The 16604-nt window shown below is 45.5% G+C and overlaps 2 protein-coding genes across 2 annotated transcripts in view; both read left to right on the top strand.

Annotated features, from left to right (window-relative positions):
- Positions 1-16604, top strand: part of OCA2 (OCA2 melanosomal transmembrane protein) — a gene marked incomplete at both ends in the record, with an annotated part of 223570 nt that overhangs the window by 42471 nt on the left and 164495 nt on the right. Inside the window, 4 exons of the mRNA XM_080691713.1 lie at positions 1881-2013; positions 5259-5406; positions 8652-8709; positions 12355-12463. Coding sequence (XP_080547839.1) covers positions 1881-2013; positions 5259-5406; positions 8652-8709; positions 12355-12463 — 448 coding nt within the window. The remainder of the gene's footprint in view (positions 1-1880; positions 2014-5258; positions 5407-8651; positions 8710-12354; positions 12464-16604) is intronic.
- Positions 15714-16001, top strand: LOC308259846 (small ubiquitin-related modifier 2-like; the record flags this gene model as incomplete). The annotated part of the gene is made up of 1 exon (XM_080691152.1): positions 15714-16001. The coding sequence occupies one exon, from the start codon at positions 15714-15716 to the stop codon at positions 15999-16001; it is 288 nt and encodes a 95-aa protein (XP_080547278.1).

The following is a 16604-nucleotide window of genomic DNA, read 5'->3' as shown; positions in this document are numbered from 1 at the left end:
GTTTAGATGACAAATTCCTCAGCTTCTGTTTGTCGTGGAATTTCTCCATCTACTTTGAGAGATAGTTTTGCTGCATAGAAGTTTTTTTTGGCTGGAAGTTGTTTTCTTTCAGAGTTTGGAATATGTTACTTCAGGCCCTTCTGGCTTTCATGACTTGGTTTGGGAAGTTTGAAATGATTCTGATTTGTTTGCCTCTGAATGTCACTTGGTCTTTTTTTTGTTGCCTTTAAGATTCTCTCTTTAGCTTCTACATTGGTCAGTTTGACTATTATGTGGCATGGTGAACATTTTCTCTGATTTTGTCTAAAAGGAATTCTATAAGTTTCCTATACTTGTGTATTGACCCTTGCTCTATGTTTGGAAAATTTACTGATATTACTTCTTTGAAAAGATTGTTGAGTTGGGCATGGTGGCGCACACTTGTAATCCCCACGCTTGGGAGGCTGAGACAGGAGGATCTCGCAGGTTTGAAGCCAGCCTCTGCTGGCTTAAGAGACCCTGTTTCCAAATAAAAAATATAAAATTGGTCTAGGAGTGTAGCCCGGAGGTAGAAGGCCCCTGGGTTCCATCCCCAGTACCACCACCACCAACAACAAAAAACAAACAAAAAAGAAAAGAAAAGATTATTGACCCCTTTGGTTTTACCTTCTATTCTCTCTTCTGTACCAATTATTCTTAGGTTAGCTCTTTTAAAATGGGCTATTCATGTCCAATTCATGCTTTTAAATTGTTTTTTTCTGTTATATATTATGCATTTGTTTTTGAAGTGATCATCTTCTAGGAGTGTGATTCTATTCTCCATGTGATCTAATTGATTTTTTTTTGTGGGTCTAGAGATGGAACCCAGAGGTATTCGACCTTCGAGCTACACCCCCTGCCCTAATTTTTATTCTTTATTTTGAAACCGGGTCTCACTGAGTTGCAGAGGCCTCACTAAGTAGCTGAAGCTGTCCGAGAACCACGATCCTCCGGGTCTCAGCCTCCAGAATGCTGGGATTACAAGCATGCGCCACCACGCCCGGCGATAATTGATTGTTTATAGTTTGAATTGTTACTTTTTGCAGTGAGGAAGACATTGTTGCTGTGGTTTTTTCTGCTTTCGGATTGGTCTTCTGGCCTTTTTCCCCTGCTGTATTGTACTTATCATGTGTTTTTCTAGTTATAGTATTTTGTGGCTTTGGTAAGAACATTGTTTTTAAGGCAATAGAGATTGGGTGGACTGGTATGTGCTGCTTCCCTTGGTTGCCATCTTCCTGGAAGTCCCCAAATTACATTTAAATAGGTGAATATGTCATTTTTTGTGTGTGGTACTGGGGATGGAACCCAGGGGCTTTTCTACCTCCAGACCTATTCTATACTTTATTTGGAAACAGGGTCTCACTGAGTTGCTGAGAGCCTCAATAAGTAGCTGAGGCTGGCTTGGAACCTGTGCAATCCTTCTGTCATAGCCTCCCAAGTGCTGGGATTATAAGGGTGCCCACCACGCCCAGCTGTCACATTGTTTAATGTTTTGCCTTCTTCAGTCTTTTTTTTTTTTTTTTTTTGCCTGATCCTGGGGGAGCATGTCAGCCCAGGGGTGAATGCAGATCTAGCCAAGGTTAGAATTAGATATGATTGTCTTGTTATTGTTTCCCCTAAGACAGGGCTTATCATTCCTGCATGAATTGGTTCAACATGAATGAATAAAACTTTCATTGTTTCAGACTCATGGTGAGTTTCAAGTTCATGGTTTTCTTTGGATTTTAGGCTGGGCTCTAGCTCCAGAGACCTTGATACACCTCCAGTCCTTGGCCTTTGTCTCCCCCTGTATGCTGATGTGGGGTCCTGCCCCCAGTGCCAAGCAAAGACCCTCTGTCATCTGTTTCTCTCTCTCTTCCCAGGGCCTGGACTTTGCCGGATTCACAGCACACATGTTCATTGGGATTTCCCTTGTTCTTCTGGTTTCCTTCCCACTACTCAGGCTCCTGTACTGGAACAAGAAGCTTTATAACAAGGAGCCAAGTGAGATCGTGGGTGGGTACGAACACCTCCTCATGTAGCCCAAGACTCATATCATGATTTTTCCCATGAAGAGTTCTGACATGTGGGTGGAAGCTGAGGTCCTGTGGAGAACCCCAAGGTGATGTCTGTTCACAGCTATGGCCCACTCAGCAGCAGAGACTATCCACTCTGCCTCCTTGGATGAAGGACTCTCCTCGCTCCTAAGCAAAACCACTCCCAACTAAATTCCTTCAGAATTCATCTCTTTGATTCCACAACTAGAAAACCAAGGCACTACCTGAACATTAGTCAGTGGGCCAAAAGGAAGATGGTGGTGCTGCCTTTGACCTGATGGGTTAGACAGTAGGTGCTCTCTGCACTAAGGTGTTGAAGCACCCCTGGAGGGTGCACCTGCTCAGGAAAGCCCAGGCTCCCTGCAAGCTAACCTCACCAGTGCAGCATGGGCTCCTGGGCTCTGCTCCTCCAAACACAAGAACACAGTGGAACTCCCAGCCTGCGCCGAGGCTGGCCCTAGAGCTGAGTCATGTAGATGCATAAGCTCTTTCCCCCTTTCTCTGGTGGTGTGGGAGATTGGACCCAGGGGCGTTCTACCTCTGAGCTACACCTCCGGCTCTATTTTATTTTTTATACTGAAACAGGGTCTCACTAAGTTACTGTTTACTGGCCTTGAACCTGCAATCCTCCTGTCTTAGCCTCCAAATACTGGGATTACGGGTGTGTGCCACCATGGCTTGCTAGACATAAAAGCTCTCTAAAGCCGATTAGTTGCTTCAGAAAGTGGCTCTTTACCACTGTGCCTTTAAAAAGCCACTGAAAGTCTCTGATATTTCTGGGTGGGCTTTCATGATACTTTCATGTGATGAGGCTTAGAGGATTGGATAAAATATTGGCCCCATCTGGATTCATGCAGAAGCCATTCCATACCCCTTCCCCTTTTCCTGTTCCTAGCATGGAATTTGGGGGTTCAAAGTTTCACGAGGCTGGCTCATTGATTTTATCCTCCTCCTCCTCCGCCCCTGCCTGTCTCTTCTTCCTCTTTCTTTTATGTTATTGTAACCTCCTTGGTGGTTTAACGAGGCATGAGACTTCAGAAAGAAATTATGGATTGATTTCTCTGAAGAAGCTTTTGAATTCTACCCAGGATTCCTTTTATTTTAGCAAGCTACAATGCACCTTTGTAGGGCAGGAGCATTAGAGAGAAGCAGGTGCTGGCTGAAGGAGGTTTGGTGTGCCTGGCTTCTGCCAGGTCTCTGTTCTGAGTCTCAGCAGGCTTAATTTACAGCCTCGATCTCCCTGCTGAACTGAGCTTTGTGTCTGCAGCACCATGGCAGGTCTGTCACACCATAGGTGTTTGGTACTTGTGCACTGAATAGAGGGCCTTGAGAGGTGGTGTTTTCTCATTGTGTGGAGCCCACAACGTTTGTGCTGTTTCACGGGTCTCTGGGCCATTGCTGGGTCTGGCCTCCTCTTTGAGTTGGCTGCCCAGTGCACCAGCCCCTGCTCGAAAGGCTTTCATCTTTTAATTCCATCACCAGTTTTTGTGGTATATATTATGGCCACAGATATGTGCACTGCACATGGCGATGTGCTGTAGCTTGGATCTGAAATGTTCCTCAAAGGTCTGTGTGTTGAAGACTTGGTCCCCCGGGTAGCACTGCCAGGAGATGGTAGAGCCCCTAGGAGGTGGGACTGGTGGAAGGGAGTCAGGTCCCAGGGAGCACGACCTTGTAGGGGCTATTGGGGCCCTACCTCTTCTATTTGCTTTCTGTTCACCGTAAGCTGGGCAGCTTCCTGAGACACATGCTTCTGCCAGGATGCTCTGCACCACCATGAGCCCAAAACCAACAAGCCAATTGGCCATGGGTGAAACCTCCAAAACCGTGACCCCAAGTGAACCTTTTTTCCTCACAAATCATTAGTCTCAGGCGTTTCATTACAGTGATGGAAAACCAGCACAGTATGGTTCATGAAAGCATCATGCTTTTTATGTTCTTGTAATGATTATTTTGAGAAATTTATGTGGTATTTTAAATGGTAAAATAGAGGTTAAATGTAAGCTTTCATGAAATATTTTAATATCTTAGGAGGTAGTGAACCAACAATTTGTCTCTCTCATGTCTAGCAGGAGGCATCTGAGTTCAGTGACGGGCGGACACTGTGCTCATCTCGTTGCTGTCAGTGTTTCGGTAGGCCGCCCCGTCTCTCCTCGTAACAGACCCACTCAGTGGGGTTGTGAGAGAGGGCTTTGCATGACTCCTGCCTCTTACCAAATTCTGTACTGCAGCCTGTGTGCCACTGCCTGACAGATACACACATGCTTCTGATTTTCACTTGATCTGTCTCCAAAACCATTCAAAGCTGGTAAAGCTGGCTCTGTCCATTTTCTGTTTCTCTGATGCACACTGCAGAAGGGAAGCATTGAGGATAGAGATCTATTTAGATAGAGATCTATTTAGATAGAGATCTATTTAGATAGAGATCTATTTAGCTTAGAGATCTATTTAGATAGAGATCTACTTAGCTTAGAGATCTATTTAGATAGAGATCTATTTAGATAGAGATCTATTTAGATAGAGATCTATTTAGCTTAGAGATCTATTTAGATAGAGATCTACTTAGCTTAGAGATCTATTTAGATAGAGATCTATTTAGATAGAGATCTATTTAGATAGAGATCTATTTAGATAGAGATCTATTTAGCTTAGAGATCTATTTAGATAGAGATCTAGCTTAGAGATCTATTTAGATAGAGATCTATTTAGCTTAGAGATCTATTTAGATAGAGATCTACTTAGCTTAGAGATCTATTTAGATAGAGATCTATTTAGATAGAGATCTATTTAGATAGAGATCTATTTAGCTTACCGTCCGAGAGCATGGCATCGGCATTGGTGAGGGCCCTCCTGCTGCATCTCCACGTGCTGGAGGGCGTCATGTGGTCCGTGAGTTTCTGAGGGGACAAAGCATCTTCAAAGTGGGGCCACTTCGAAGGAACAGGGTCATGGGATGCTAGCTCTGATGTGGCCATTCAAGAATATATTCTTCACCCAGGGAGTTGAAATCGCATCACTTTGTTTCCAGGGTAATTTTCTGTAGTCGGCTTTGTCACCCGGTTCCATTGTGATAACTCGTGTGCTGAGAAGCCCCAGCTTTGGGCTGACCATGGGCCACCTGCATGTGGTCGGTGTGTGAGTGAGTAGGTGTGTCACCGACGCCTGAGGTCACAGGACTCACGTTTTGCCTTTCTTTCTCTGCAGAGCTGAAGCACGAGATCCATGTGTGGCGCCTGACCGCGCAGCGCATCAGCCCGGCCAGCCGTGAGGAGACAGCCGTACGAGGCCTGCTGCTGGGGAAGGTGTTGGCGCTGGAGCACCTGCTGGCCCGCCGGCTGCACACCTTCCACAGGTGCCGAGCAGGCTGGGCTGGTATTTGCACCGATAATTCTCACCTTCAGCAGTTGTGTTCCATGGAGGAATTGCATGAATAACCTATTCTACTACCACCCAAAGTGTCCAGAAGTCACAGGATGGTCAAGGAGGTGAAGAGTATTGTCCTTGCAAGCATTTGTGGTACTGTGAAGTGGTGCCACTCCCAGTGCACAATCGCGCACTTTTTATTATTTATTTATTTTTGTGGTATTGGGACTGGAACCCAGGGGCATTCTGCCTCCAAGCTAAAACCTCCAGCCCTTGTTTTTATTCTTTATTTTGAAACAGGGTCTGAGTTGCAAAGGGCCACACTAAGTAGCTGAGGCTGTCCTTGAACCACAATCCTCCTGTCTCAGCCTCCCAAACGCTGGGATTACAAGGGTGTGCCACCACACCCGGCTACCAATTGTGTGATTCTTGGTCCCACTCATGCTGAACCTCTGATGGCACACTCTTTTGACTGACCCCGACTTAGCTCTGCAGGGTGTATGTAGGTGTTATCCCATTTTCAGGATGAAATGCAGAGAGTTGGAGCTACTTGCCCAAGGTCGTATGTGGTATAGAGATGTGCATGTATCTTTACCCACAATCTCCCATGTCGCGGGTGTTGCACATTGAGAATCAGCATTGATGTAACACACTGACCTGACAGCAGAGACTCACAGTAGCTGATCTTCAGGCACCTCAAAGAATATGACCAGGTGTGGTGGCCCACACTTGTACACCTAGTAGTTGAGAAACTGAGACAGGAGTCACAGGTTCAAGGCCAGCCTCCGCTAATTAGTGAGGCCCTCTACAACTTAGTGAAAAACAAAATATAAAAACTAGGGCTGGGGGTGAGGCTCAGAGGTAGACTTCCCCATTTAATCCCCGGTTCCAAAAAAAAGATGGACATTTGAATCAATCTATTTCTTGGCATTCAAGTCAAAGCTCAGTCTTGACGATGAGCTTCTCCCAAAGGCGAGATCCTCTCCCAAGGTTCTCGTACCACCCTGTCTTCACTCTGGAAGCTCAGACAGGAAAACCCCCGAGGAACACAAGGGTTCCTGTAAGTTATTTGGAAGTAGGTGCAGAAGTGAAGTCCACCAGGCCAGGGGAGGAGGTGGGTCCTTGGAAGTGGAACTGAGGACAGTATTATGTGGTGTGATTTGCTGAAACAAGCTGGCCCCATGGCTGCTCTGCACAGCTGGTGAGACGTCTGGTCTGTCAGTGGGAAAAGAGGCTGCAGGTCTGCATGTGCACACAAGAGCACACATGTGTGTTCTCTCTCCCTCCCTCCCTCCCTCCCTCCCTCCCTCTCCCCCTCCCCCTCCCCCTCCCCCTCCCTCTCCCTCTCCCTCTCCCTCTCCTCCAGAGCGGCCCCCTCAGGGCAGAGCACCAGCACCAGCTCAGAACCCTCCTGACCCAGCCATGCTAGCGAGGCAGGACCTGTGTCCCCAGGCTCCTGGGAGGTCCTGAATGGAGCTGCAGGTTGGGGACAGAGTGGCCGCCTTTAACAGTAGACAGAGATCTTCGAGGAGACACTTTTCATAAATTAAGGACTTGGGAGCAAGTCATTCTGTCACGGAGATTAAGAAAACAGTGCATTCCAGGCTACAAGGCTGGAGAAACCCAGCTTGGAGACACTCCCTCCGGCTCACCCTGTGTTGGGCACAGGGAGGAGGGGCTGCCCACGGCCACTCAGCCAGAGGAGCCGTTGGAAGGAGGGCATCAAGGCGAGCCCTGGCTCTTCAGCGTCTGCTTCTGCTCTTTCTTTTAAACGTTGCCCTCAATCGATTCGGCTGGGTCTGCTGTGACTTCCCACAGTCCTGCTGGCCACGTGATCACTGCCTTCAGTGACACGCCTGCTCACAAAAGCACCCCCTACCCCTGCAGCATCTTCTTGCTGACCAGGAAAGGTGGGCTGGGAGGCAGGGTGAAGGGGAGAGCACAGGGGAGGCTGGGCCAGGAAAGAGGGCGGGCGAGGGAGGAAGGAAGGCAGCAGCTTCTTCAAAGTCGACCCGCAGGCGGGGTCACCAGGAAAAGCGGAGGCATTTCACTGGCTCATGTTTCTCTAGCCAGTTGTAAACGTTAGTTATAAAGGTGCAGTGTTCTCATTCTGGAAACAAATTCAGGAACATAGAAAGTGCAGTTGGCCTTCTGTGTCCGCAGCTTCCACATCTGTGCATTCAATCAACCATGGACCAACTGAAAATAATTGAAAAAAATCATGACTATACTGCACACGGATAGACTTTTCCTTATAATCTTTCCTAAGAAATATAGAATAATATAGCCGGGTGTGGTGGCGCATGCTTGTAATCCCCGTGCTTAGGAGGCTGAGAAAGGAGGATCGCACGGGTTCAAAGCCAGCCTCAGCTACTTAGTGAGGCTCTCAGCAACTTAGTGAGACCCTGTTTCCAAATAAAATATAAAAAAGGTCTGGGAGTATAGCCCGGAGGTAGAAAGCTTCTGGGTTCCACCCCCAGGACCACCAAAAAAAAAAAAAAAAAAAGAAATATAGAATAATACTTACATAGCATGCACATTGTAGGAGGTATTGTAAATAATCCAGAGATGACTTAAAGTCTATGTGAAGATGCGTATAGGCAATATGCAAATGCTACTTATTTTACAGAAAGGACTTGAGCATCCTCAGATTTTAATTTTCTTGGCGAAGGATGTCTTTGAACTATTCTTTTGGGGATGCTAATCACTGAGTGTGTGTGAGGAATAACATGGAGGTGGCTGTGGGCATCCTTCTTGTCATCTCTGACAGCTCCTACATTTACCCTCCTGTAGGCACACATTTCAAGGAACATTCATATCATCGTATGCATTATTTTTCTTTTGAAATGTAGAGTGAGTTTTATTTATTTATTTATGTATTTTTTTGGTGGTACCGGGGTTCCTGGAAACCCTTCTACCTCTGGGCTACACTCCCAGACCTATTTTATATTTTTGTATTTGGAAGCAGGATCTCTTAAGCCAGCGAGGCTGGCTTCAAGCCTGTCTCCGCCTCCCAGGCGCAGGGATTACAAGAGTGCGCAACCACGCCCGGCGAGTGAGTTTCTTTTCTAACCGACACATCAAGCTCCCTGGTCACCTTCCATGACTAGTCGTGCCCCTTCCAAGGCTGTGCCAGTCTCCATGACATGGGCTCTCGTCGCTGTGGCTGCTGCCTGTCAATCCTGCTACTCCATGTAACCAGGGAAATAATGCATCTGTCCTTTTTTCTTTCAGGCAAATCTCACAGGAGGACAAAAACTGGGAGACCAATATTCAGGAGCTACAAAAGAAGGTATCTTTATTTTCTCAGACATTTTGATTCAGTTCATATCTTGCAGAAGAGACGGGCTAATTTTTAAAAGTGTACTATTATTTTAAAGTTTAAGTTGATGCATACCTACGTGTAGAGGTTCTGAAGTGCGTGGTGTCTGGTCGCATACATAATGACCGACTCAGAGCCGCTAGTGTACCCATCACCTCAAGCACTGATTATCTCTTTGTGGTGAAACGAAGTTTTCCTTTTACCTCAGATGAAGTAATGACTAAAAGCCGTTGTTCTTTCCATTCCTGTAGCTGTGAATGAGACATAATTCATCTCTCTGCATTAACGAGGAAAAGCATTTCCAGACATGGTAGCTTATCTTTTCAGGAAATTGAAACCTTACCATGTTTTATGCCTTTGAAGATGCCCTTTAGGCATGCCCCCGGTTGGCATGGTGGGCAGGCCCTGTGGGCTGGGCTGTGCCTTGCCAGCTTCCCCTGACCCTGAAAGGCAAGATTAGGGTTCCCTTTGCAGCGAGGAGCTGGCGGCTGAGCCTGTGAGGCATGGTGCCTAAGACTGTGCAACTTAAGGACAGACGTGGACGTGTGTGAGTCCTGCTGTATAGCTTTGACTTCTGGGGCAGAGCTTGCTTAAAAAAGGCTTGTTCTGCCAGGCGTAGTGGCGCACGCTTGTAATCCCTGCGCTTGGGAGGCTGAGACAGGAGGATCACACAGGTTCGAAGCCAGCCTCAGCTACTTAGGCTCTCAACAACCTAGTGAGACCCTGTTTCCAAATAAATATAAAATAGGTCTGGGAGCATAGCCCGGAGGTAGAAAGCCCCTGGGTTCCACCCCTAGTACCATAAAAATAATAAAAAAAGGTTTGTTTTGCTCATTTTCCTGCTGCAGCAGACTTTCTCAGCCTACCTTGGATGCACAAGGCTCCTCTCTTGGCCAGGAGAGCCATGTTCCAGACCATTGGTACCTCATTGAAATTTCAAATCCATATACATTCTTTTCAACAGGAGGTTGAATGTTCACTCTCTAATTATGATGGGGACACCTGTCCTTTGCTGAAGGGAATTTAAACACTAATGTCCTCCTGCTGGACAATGTGCTCTTAAGGGATTTGGACTGTGGGCTGCCTTCAGTCTTCCATGCATGGTCAGAAAAGAAGGGTGTGCCTACCATACGCTTCTGATCCCCAAGTGGGTACAGGACCTGCTGTCTCATGAGATCACATCCTTTTGGCCTTGAGTTAGAGGAGGGATGTTGTACTTCTGTGTGTACCGCTGTGTGTACTGCTGTGTGCACCTGCTGGGTGAGGTCTGAGGAGATGTGGAGAGGAGAGGAAGGAGGCTTGACCATGTCCCTTCATTGCAACAGTGAATTCTTAGTCACTGAAATCACCCCAGATTGCCAAAAGGAGACCAACACCCAGCAACCTCCCTTTTTACTAGCCGAATGACATGGGGTTGTTTGTTGACTGGCTGCACGTCCATCTCTAATCTTTGGGGTGCCTGTGGTCATACTGACCTTCCATGGGTCTTGTGATCTCAGGAGCGTTGGTGGAACCTCTCCTCAGTCCTGACGAGAACCAACTTTGCTCTACTCTAAGAACCTCAGTGCCTCCCAATTCTCTACCCCAGAATCATGCAGCAAAATTGGCCTTCATTGGCGGTGGGGAGAGGGGTGGGGCAGGCCGTGTCCTGGGTCTCTGCAGTGTGTGTGGGGGGCTGTGCTCAGCAGGTGGCTCCATGCACGGGGGAGGGCTGCACCTCTTCTGCATCCAGGGCACCAGGGACTGCAGCTGGGGCTTCTGTGAGAGGAGAGTATGCTTATGATTTTGATGACATGGTTTTAACTTTGTGACCAGAGGGACTCAGAGAATCGATCTCGACCTGCCTATTTGTGTGTCTTTATAGGTGTCTATATCTGCATACCTAAATCTCAACTTATATATCTATATCTACCTTATTTATATATGTCTCTGTCTTTATCTGTCCATATATATCTGTGTCTATATCTATATATGTAAATATCTATTTACACATCTGTATCTACCTTATCTATCTACCTCTCTAAATCCATAACTATATATCAATATATCTCTGTGTCTGTATCTTTATCTCTGCATCTGTCTCTATATGTCTACACCTATCTGTACCTACATCTAGTTATAGATATACTTATAGACATCTAAACCATGTATATTTATAAGTCATTGAATCTATAATCAGAGAGTCCCACAGTTAGTCCTCTGTATCCATGATTTCCGCATCTAAGTATATAGGATTGAAAGCAGAATAGGATTAGCACAAGCAGATAGGATTGAAAATATATATAGTTTTTGTGGTACTGGGGATGGAACACAGGGGCTTTCTACCTCTGAGCTATATCTCCAGCCCTATTTTCAATTCTTTATCTTGGAACAAGTTCTCACTAAGTTGCAGAGGACCTCACTAAGTAGCTGAGGCTGGCCATGAACCTGCGTTTCTCCTGTCTCAGCCTCCCAAATACTAGGATTACAAACATGCACCCCCATACCTGGCTAGGATTGAAAATATTTGAAAAAACACTGTGTCTTTATGTACTGAACATGTACACAATTTTTTCTTGTCATTAGTCCCTAAACAATATGGTATAACAACTATTGGCATAGCATTTACATTGTACTAGGTTTTTATAAGGAATCTAGAGATGACTTAAAGTATGAGGAAGGGTGTGTGTAGACTTTACACAAATGCTGTTTTACACAAGAGACTTGAGTGTCTGAGGGTTTTTGTATCTGCTGAGTCCTGGAATCAACTAACCATGGATAGCAAAGGATGTCTTATCTAAATCCAGGTGTATTCTACAGACAGCTGGACAGATGCATTAGCAAGGTCATTCTTAGGGGAGGACTCAGTGTAACCATCGAGTGGAATTACACAGGGGATCCTGGCAGGAGGGCCAGCTGATATGGTGCCCATCTGTACTTGCTCCCTGCCCTGACCCTACACAACTATGGCCACGCAGCCAGCACTTCTCAGGGACTCATGGGAAGGAGCACCCCAATGGCCTGTGACTCTGGGGCTCATGAAGGTACTGCCAAAGATGGCGTGCCATCCTCAGTCCTTGGGTATCTGGGAAGGTTCCCTTGGGATGAGGGGGCAGCACCTTCATTCCAAGGACCTTCTCAGCATTACACAAAAACATACAGTGAGAGCTGTACACAGGAGTCATGGTGGCTCAAGAGCACATTAAGCTTTGTGCCATGAACTTGAATAAAAAGAGGAAAGTTGGACTAAAACACTGGGCCACACAGGCAGCAGAAGGGATGTGTCTGCAAGGGCCAGGTCCCGGGAGGCCATCTGTCATCTCCCAGGTGGCTTTGTGAACACCTCACCAACATGGGGCAGAGACTCCCACAACAGCTGAATATACTCATGTTACCTTGAAAAGCTCTTGGGCCCAGTGTCTTACAAAAAGACTGTCCTGTGTTTCACCTCTGTGAAGTTTATTTTTTTCAAGTGAATTTGTACAGCTCTTGTAATACATAACCTTCTCTTCCTCTTCCAAGTTCAAGATGATTTATTTTTCATCCTAAGGAAGAATTTGTTATAATTGAGGTTAAACAGAACTGTGGGCACATGTGGGACTCAGAAGCTTGTGAGCTGTATCTTCTCTCTCACAGCACGGGATATCGGACAGGACTCTGCTGGCCAGGTGCCTGGTGGTGCTGGTGATCGTCATCCTCATGTTCTTTCTCGACTCTTTTGTCCCTGGCATTCATCTGGACCTTGGTGAGTCTAAGTTTTCTTAGTTTTATTGATAGATTTGGCAGTTGATATTGTGGTCTAGATGGGGAGGGTTCAAAACCGGTTCCCAGGTGCTGTGCTGGAGGACCCAGTAAGGACCAAGAGGAGGGTGGGCAGCCTTCAGTGAAAGAAGCAAGCCTTTCTGCATTACTTTTCTTTTCGGTGTGTGTGTGTGTGTGTGTGTGTGTGTGTGTGTGAGAGAGAGAGAGAGAGAGAGAGAGAGAGAGAGAGAGAGAGAGAGAAAGAGAAAGAAAGAGAGTGAGAGAGAGAAAGAGAAAGGACATTTCCAGCCCCCACTGATTCCCCCCATCCCAGGTCAGAGTCAATTACTGTGTCTTGAAATCATACCCAGAGGAGTCAGACAGTCTTATCAACAAGGCCGGTTCTGCCTTCTCTACAGCTCAACATGAAGTTAAATGAGAGACTTTAATGGTAGACATATAGAATGTCACATGTCAATATGGCATTCTATATGCTCATGTATTGATGTACAGAGCTGATGTGATGATTCTAATTTCATCAGTGGACAAATCTGCTATAAAGAATTTATCAGGTAACCCAGGCAGGTGGGTTATGTGGCTGGAGGAGTTGGGTCCCTGGTGGTGTGGCCTTCAGGACTGTGCTTGTGTCATGGACTCCCCTTTCTGGCTCTCTTTTGCTTCTGGTCTCCATGATGTGAAAGCCTTGGGCTGTGCTCTCATGTTCTCCCCCTCCCCTCCCCTCTCCCTCTCCCCCCCTTCCCTCCTGCCACCATGCATGTAACCTGGCTTGACATGGACTGAACCTCTGAAATCTCCAGAACTGTGTGCAAATAAATCTTCTTTCTCTAAGTTGTGGTGTTCAGGTGTTTTGGATTCCTGCACTGGGTGCTGTGTGAGGCAGGAGCCAGAGAATCACAAGCACTCTTCACGGGCTCACTCTTCTTGTCTGACTGTGTGGACAGAATAGCTGGTACCCCACCTTCTCCCTCCATCTCTCTTCCCTCCCTTTCATCATCCTTCAGTTCCTGGCACACTCTGATCTCCCTGTGTTGAGGTCCAGCCTCCTCACTGAGACAGAGCTCTGCAGATTGAGCTTATCTGGCTGGCACCAGCATCTCTCTACTTTCCACACACATTATACACTTTCCAAAGACTCTTCTTGATTTCACAGTGATCTCTGTTGGCATAATTAGTTAAAACCAAACAACAAAACCAAAATAACCTGCAAACCCCATTCTACATGGAAGTGTAGGTTTATGAGAAAGATACATTTGAGGTAGTGCCAGGGAGTCTAAGACCAAGATTTACTTGTGTTTTTTTTCAAAAGGGAATTCCACTAAAATATTTAAAATATCTCATTTTATCTCAATTTTTATAAAAAATTGAATTCTGGGAATATTTGAAGAGTATAACTTCTGTAGAAAGCAAAGTCTGCTACCTTCATAAATAGATGGATGATGCAACTTCAGTTTTTCCCATTTACCCATGCTTCTTGGGTTCCTGGCTACATTAGAATCTTTAGGTTATAAGTCAGTTTCCTCTGTCTTCTGGAAAAGAGCCACATTTCTAGATTGTCACGTGTAGCACATGTTATACTGGGGTATATACATGGGTACTGGGAATGGAACCAGGGTCATTCTATCTCCAAGCATACCCCTTGCCCTATTTTTTATTCCTTATCTTAGTGAAACAAGGTTTACTAAGTTGCAGAGAGTCTCCCGAAGTTGCTGAGGCTAGCTGTGAACCTGCGGTCCTCCTCTCTCAGCCTCCCAAGTACTGGGATTATAGGCATGCATCTCCTCACCTGGCTGGTCAGTTGTTTTGTACGACCGAGACACTGAGTGGCCAGCTTTGTATTCTATCTTCACAACATCTCAGAATTTATTTTCCTAAATAAATCCAAGCCCAGCTTGCCAGGCAGCCTGGACTTGGTGATGCTGACGGGTGTTCTTTATCCATTCCTGAGAGCCGATTCATGTCTAGTCTGTGAAGCCATGAAGGTGCCAGAGCACGCGTGGTGTTGAGGTCATGGGTTTCAGTTGTTTTGGGTGGATTGCATCTAGAAATTGTCACAGTAATTATTTTTAATTACATCAGGTGTAATGTATTTCTAACATCATAACCCTTTAACCTCTACAAGAATGTTAAGTGGTCACCACTGGTAATTATACAATACAATAGAGCTGGCGTTATTTTTTTTAATGAGCACAGGGCTTCTCTTAGAGAATTCTTTTGGGTGTTCACAGATTATTTTGTTCTATTTTCACTTGATATTCCACTTGAAAAGAACACAGCAGACATTTGGGAACTTAAGCTAGATGAGAGCGCAGGTGCAATTCTGTTGGGTTTTGGCAATAGTCTTTGAATGTGGAACAATACTTTTAAAATTTCATGTGTGGCACTAGATATTGAACCCCAGCCCAGTCTACTTCCAAGCTACACGCCCAGCCTATTTTATTTTTATTTTTTGAAACAGGGTCTTTAGATTGACGAGAGTCTCACTATTTGCTGAGGCTATCTTTGAGCCTGTGGTCCTCCTGGCTCAACCTCTCAAGTACTGGGATTACAGGCATGTACCACGATTCGTGGCTTAAAGTTATAGCTTTACATGACTTTTGACTATATTCGGGTTAATGAAAAATTTTCATGTTAGCCTGCAAAGTCTATCTTCTATACAAAAATGTCTTGTCTCTGTGTGACTGCTGTGCTTGCGATTGAAAGTATAATTTCTTTTCTGCTTTTTTTTTTTTTGTGTGTGTATGGTACTGGGGATAGAACCCAGGGGCTTTCTATCTCCAGGCTATACTCTCAGACCTATTTTTATATTTTATTTGGAAGCAGGGTCTCACTAAGTTGCTGAGAGCCTCACTAAGTAGCTGAGGCTGGCTTTGAACCCATGTGATCCTCCTGTCTCAGCCTCTCAAGTACTGGGATTACAAGCGTGCACCACCATGCCTGGCCTTCTTTTCTGCTTTTAAATCTAGTTTTGCTTTTAAGTTAGAGTTTGTGAGCTGTGTTTGGTGGTGCATGCTTGTAATCCCAGTACAGGGAGGCAGAGACAGGAGGATTGCAGGCTTGAGGGCAATCTCAGCAAGTAATAAGACTCTCATCAACCTAATGAGACTCTGTTTCAAAAAATAAAAATAGCTTCTCCTGCCGCTCCTGGTGCCGCCTGTGCGCTCCTGTGCGCTCGCTCGGCGCGGACCCGGTGCCTCTTTTGTGAAGCGGCAGCTGAGGAGCCTCCGGCGCTCGCCATGGCTGACGAAAAGCCCAAGGAAGGAGTCAAGACTGAGAACAACGATCATATTAATTTGAAGGTGGCGGGGCAGGATGGTTCTGTGGTGCAGTTTAAGATTAAGAGGCATACACCACTTAATAAACTAACGAAAGCCTATTGTGAACGAAAGGGTTTGTCAATGAGACAGATCAGATTTCGATTTGATGGGCAGCCAATCAATGAAACAGACACACCTGCACAGTTGGAAATGGAGGATGAAGATACAATTGATGTGTTCCAGCAGCAGACAGGAGGTGTCTACTAAAAAGGGAACCTGCCATTTTACTCCAGAACTCCGTTCTTACAGACCAAAAATACATTCGCAATTAGAAAACTGCAATTCGGTTCCACCTCATCCTGACTACTACAGTATAGTTTTCTCTATTCTTTCATTTTCCCCTTCCCCATTCCTTTATTGTACATAAAGTAACTGGTGTATGTGCACAAGCATATTGCTTTTCTTTTTTTAAACTAAATGGCCAATGATATGTTTTGATTGACATCAAATGGAGATGGGATGGGGAAAAATACTGGTTCTGTGAAAATATCCCCTTTCTCCATTAGTGGCATGCTCATTCAGCTCTTATCTTTATATTCCAGTAAGTTATTTTGCTCTCATTGTTTTAACAAAAAAGAAAAAGAAAAACCAACAACATAAAAATCCTTGCATACCTTGTTCGATTGGAGAATTTTAATGTTTTTCATTTATCATTGTAAAACCAAGGACAATTTTATAACTTTTTTGTATGTAGCTGTTACATGTAGGGTGATCTGTCTCTAAGTAGGGGTAAATTACTCTTAAAGAATCCTAGATAGTTTTCCCTTCAAGTCAAGCGTCTTGTTGTTTAAATAAACTTCTTGTTTAAAA

This window comes from Muscardinus avellanarius (genome assembly GCF_963383645.1).
Source record: "Muscardinus avellanarius genome assembly, chromosome: 3".
Classification (NCBI taxonomy): domain Eukaryota; kingdom Metazoa; phylum Chordata; class Mammalia; order Rodentia; family Gliridae; genus Muscardinus; species Muscardinus avellanarius.
Note: the sequence above shows the minus strand (reverse complement) of the source record. Positions and strands in the feature narration are given on the sequence as shown.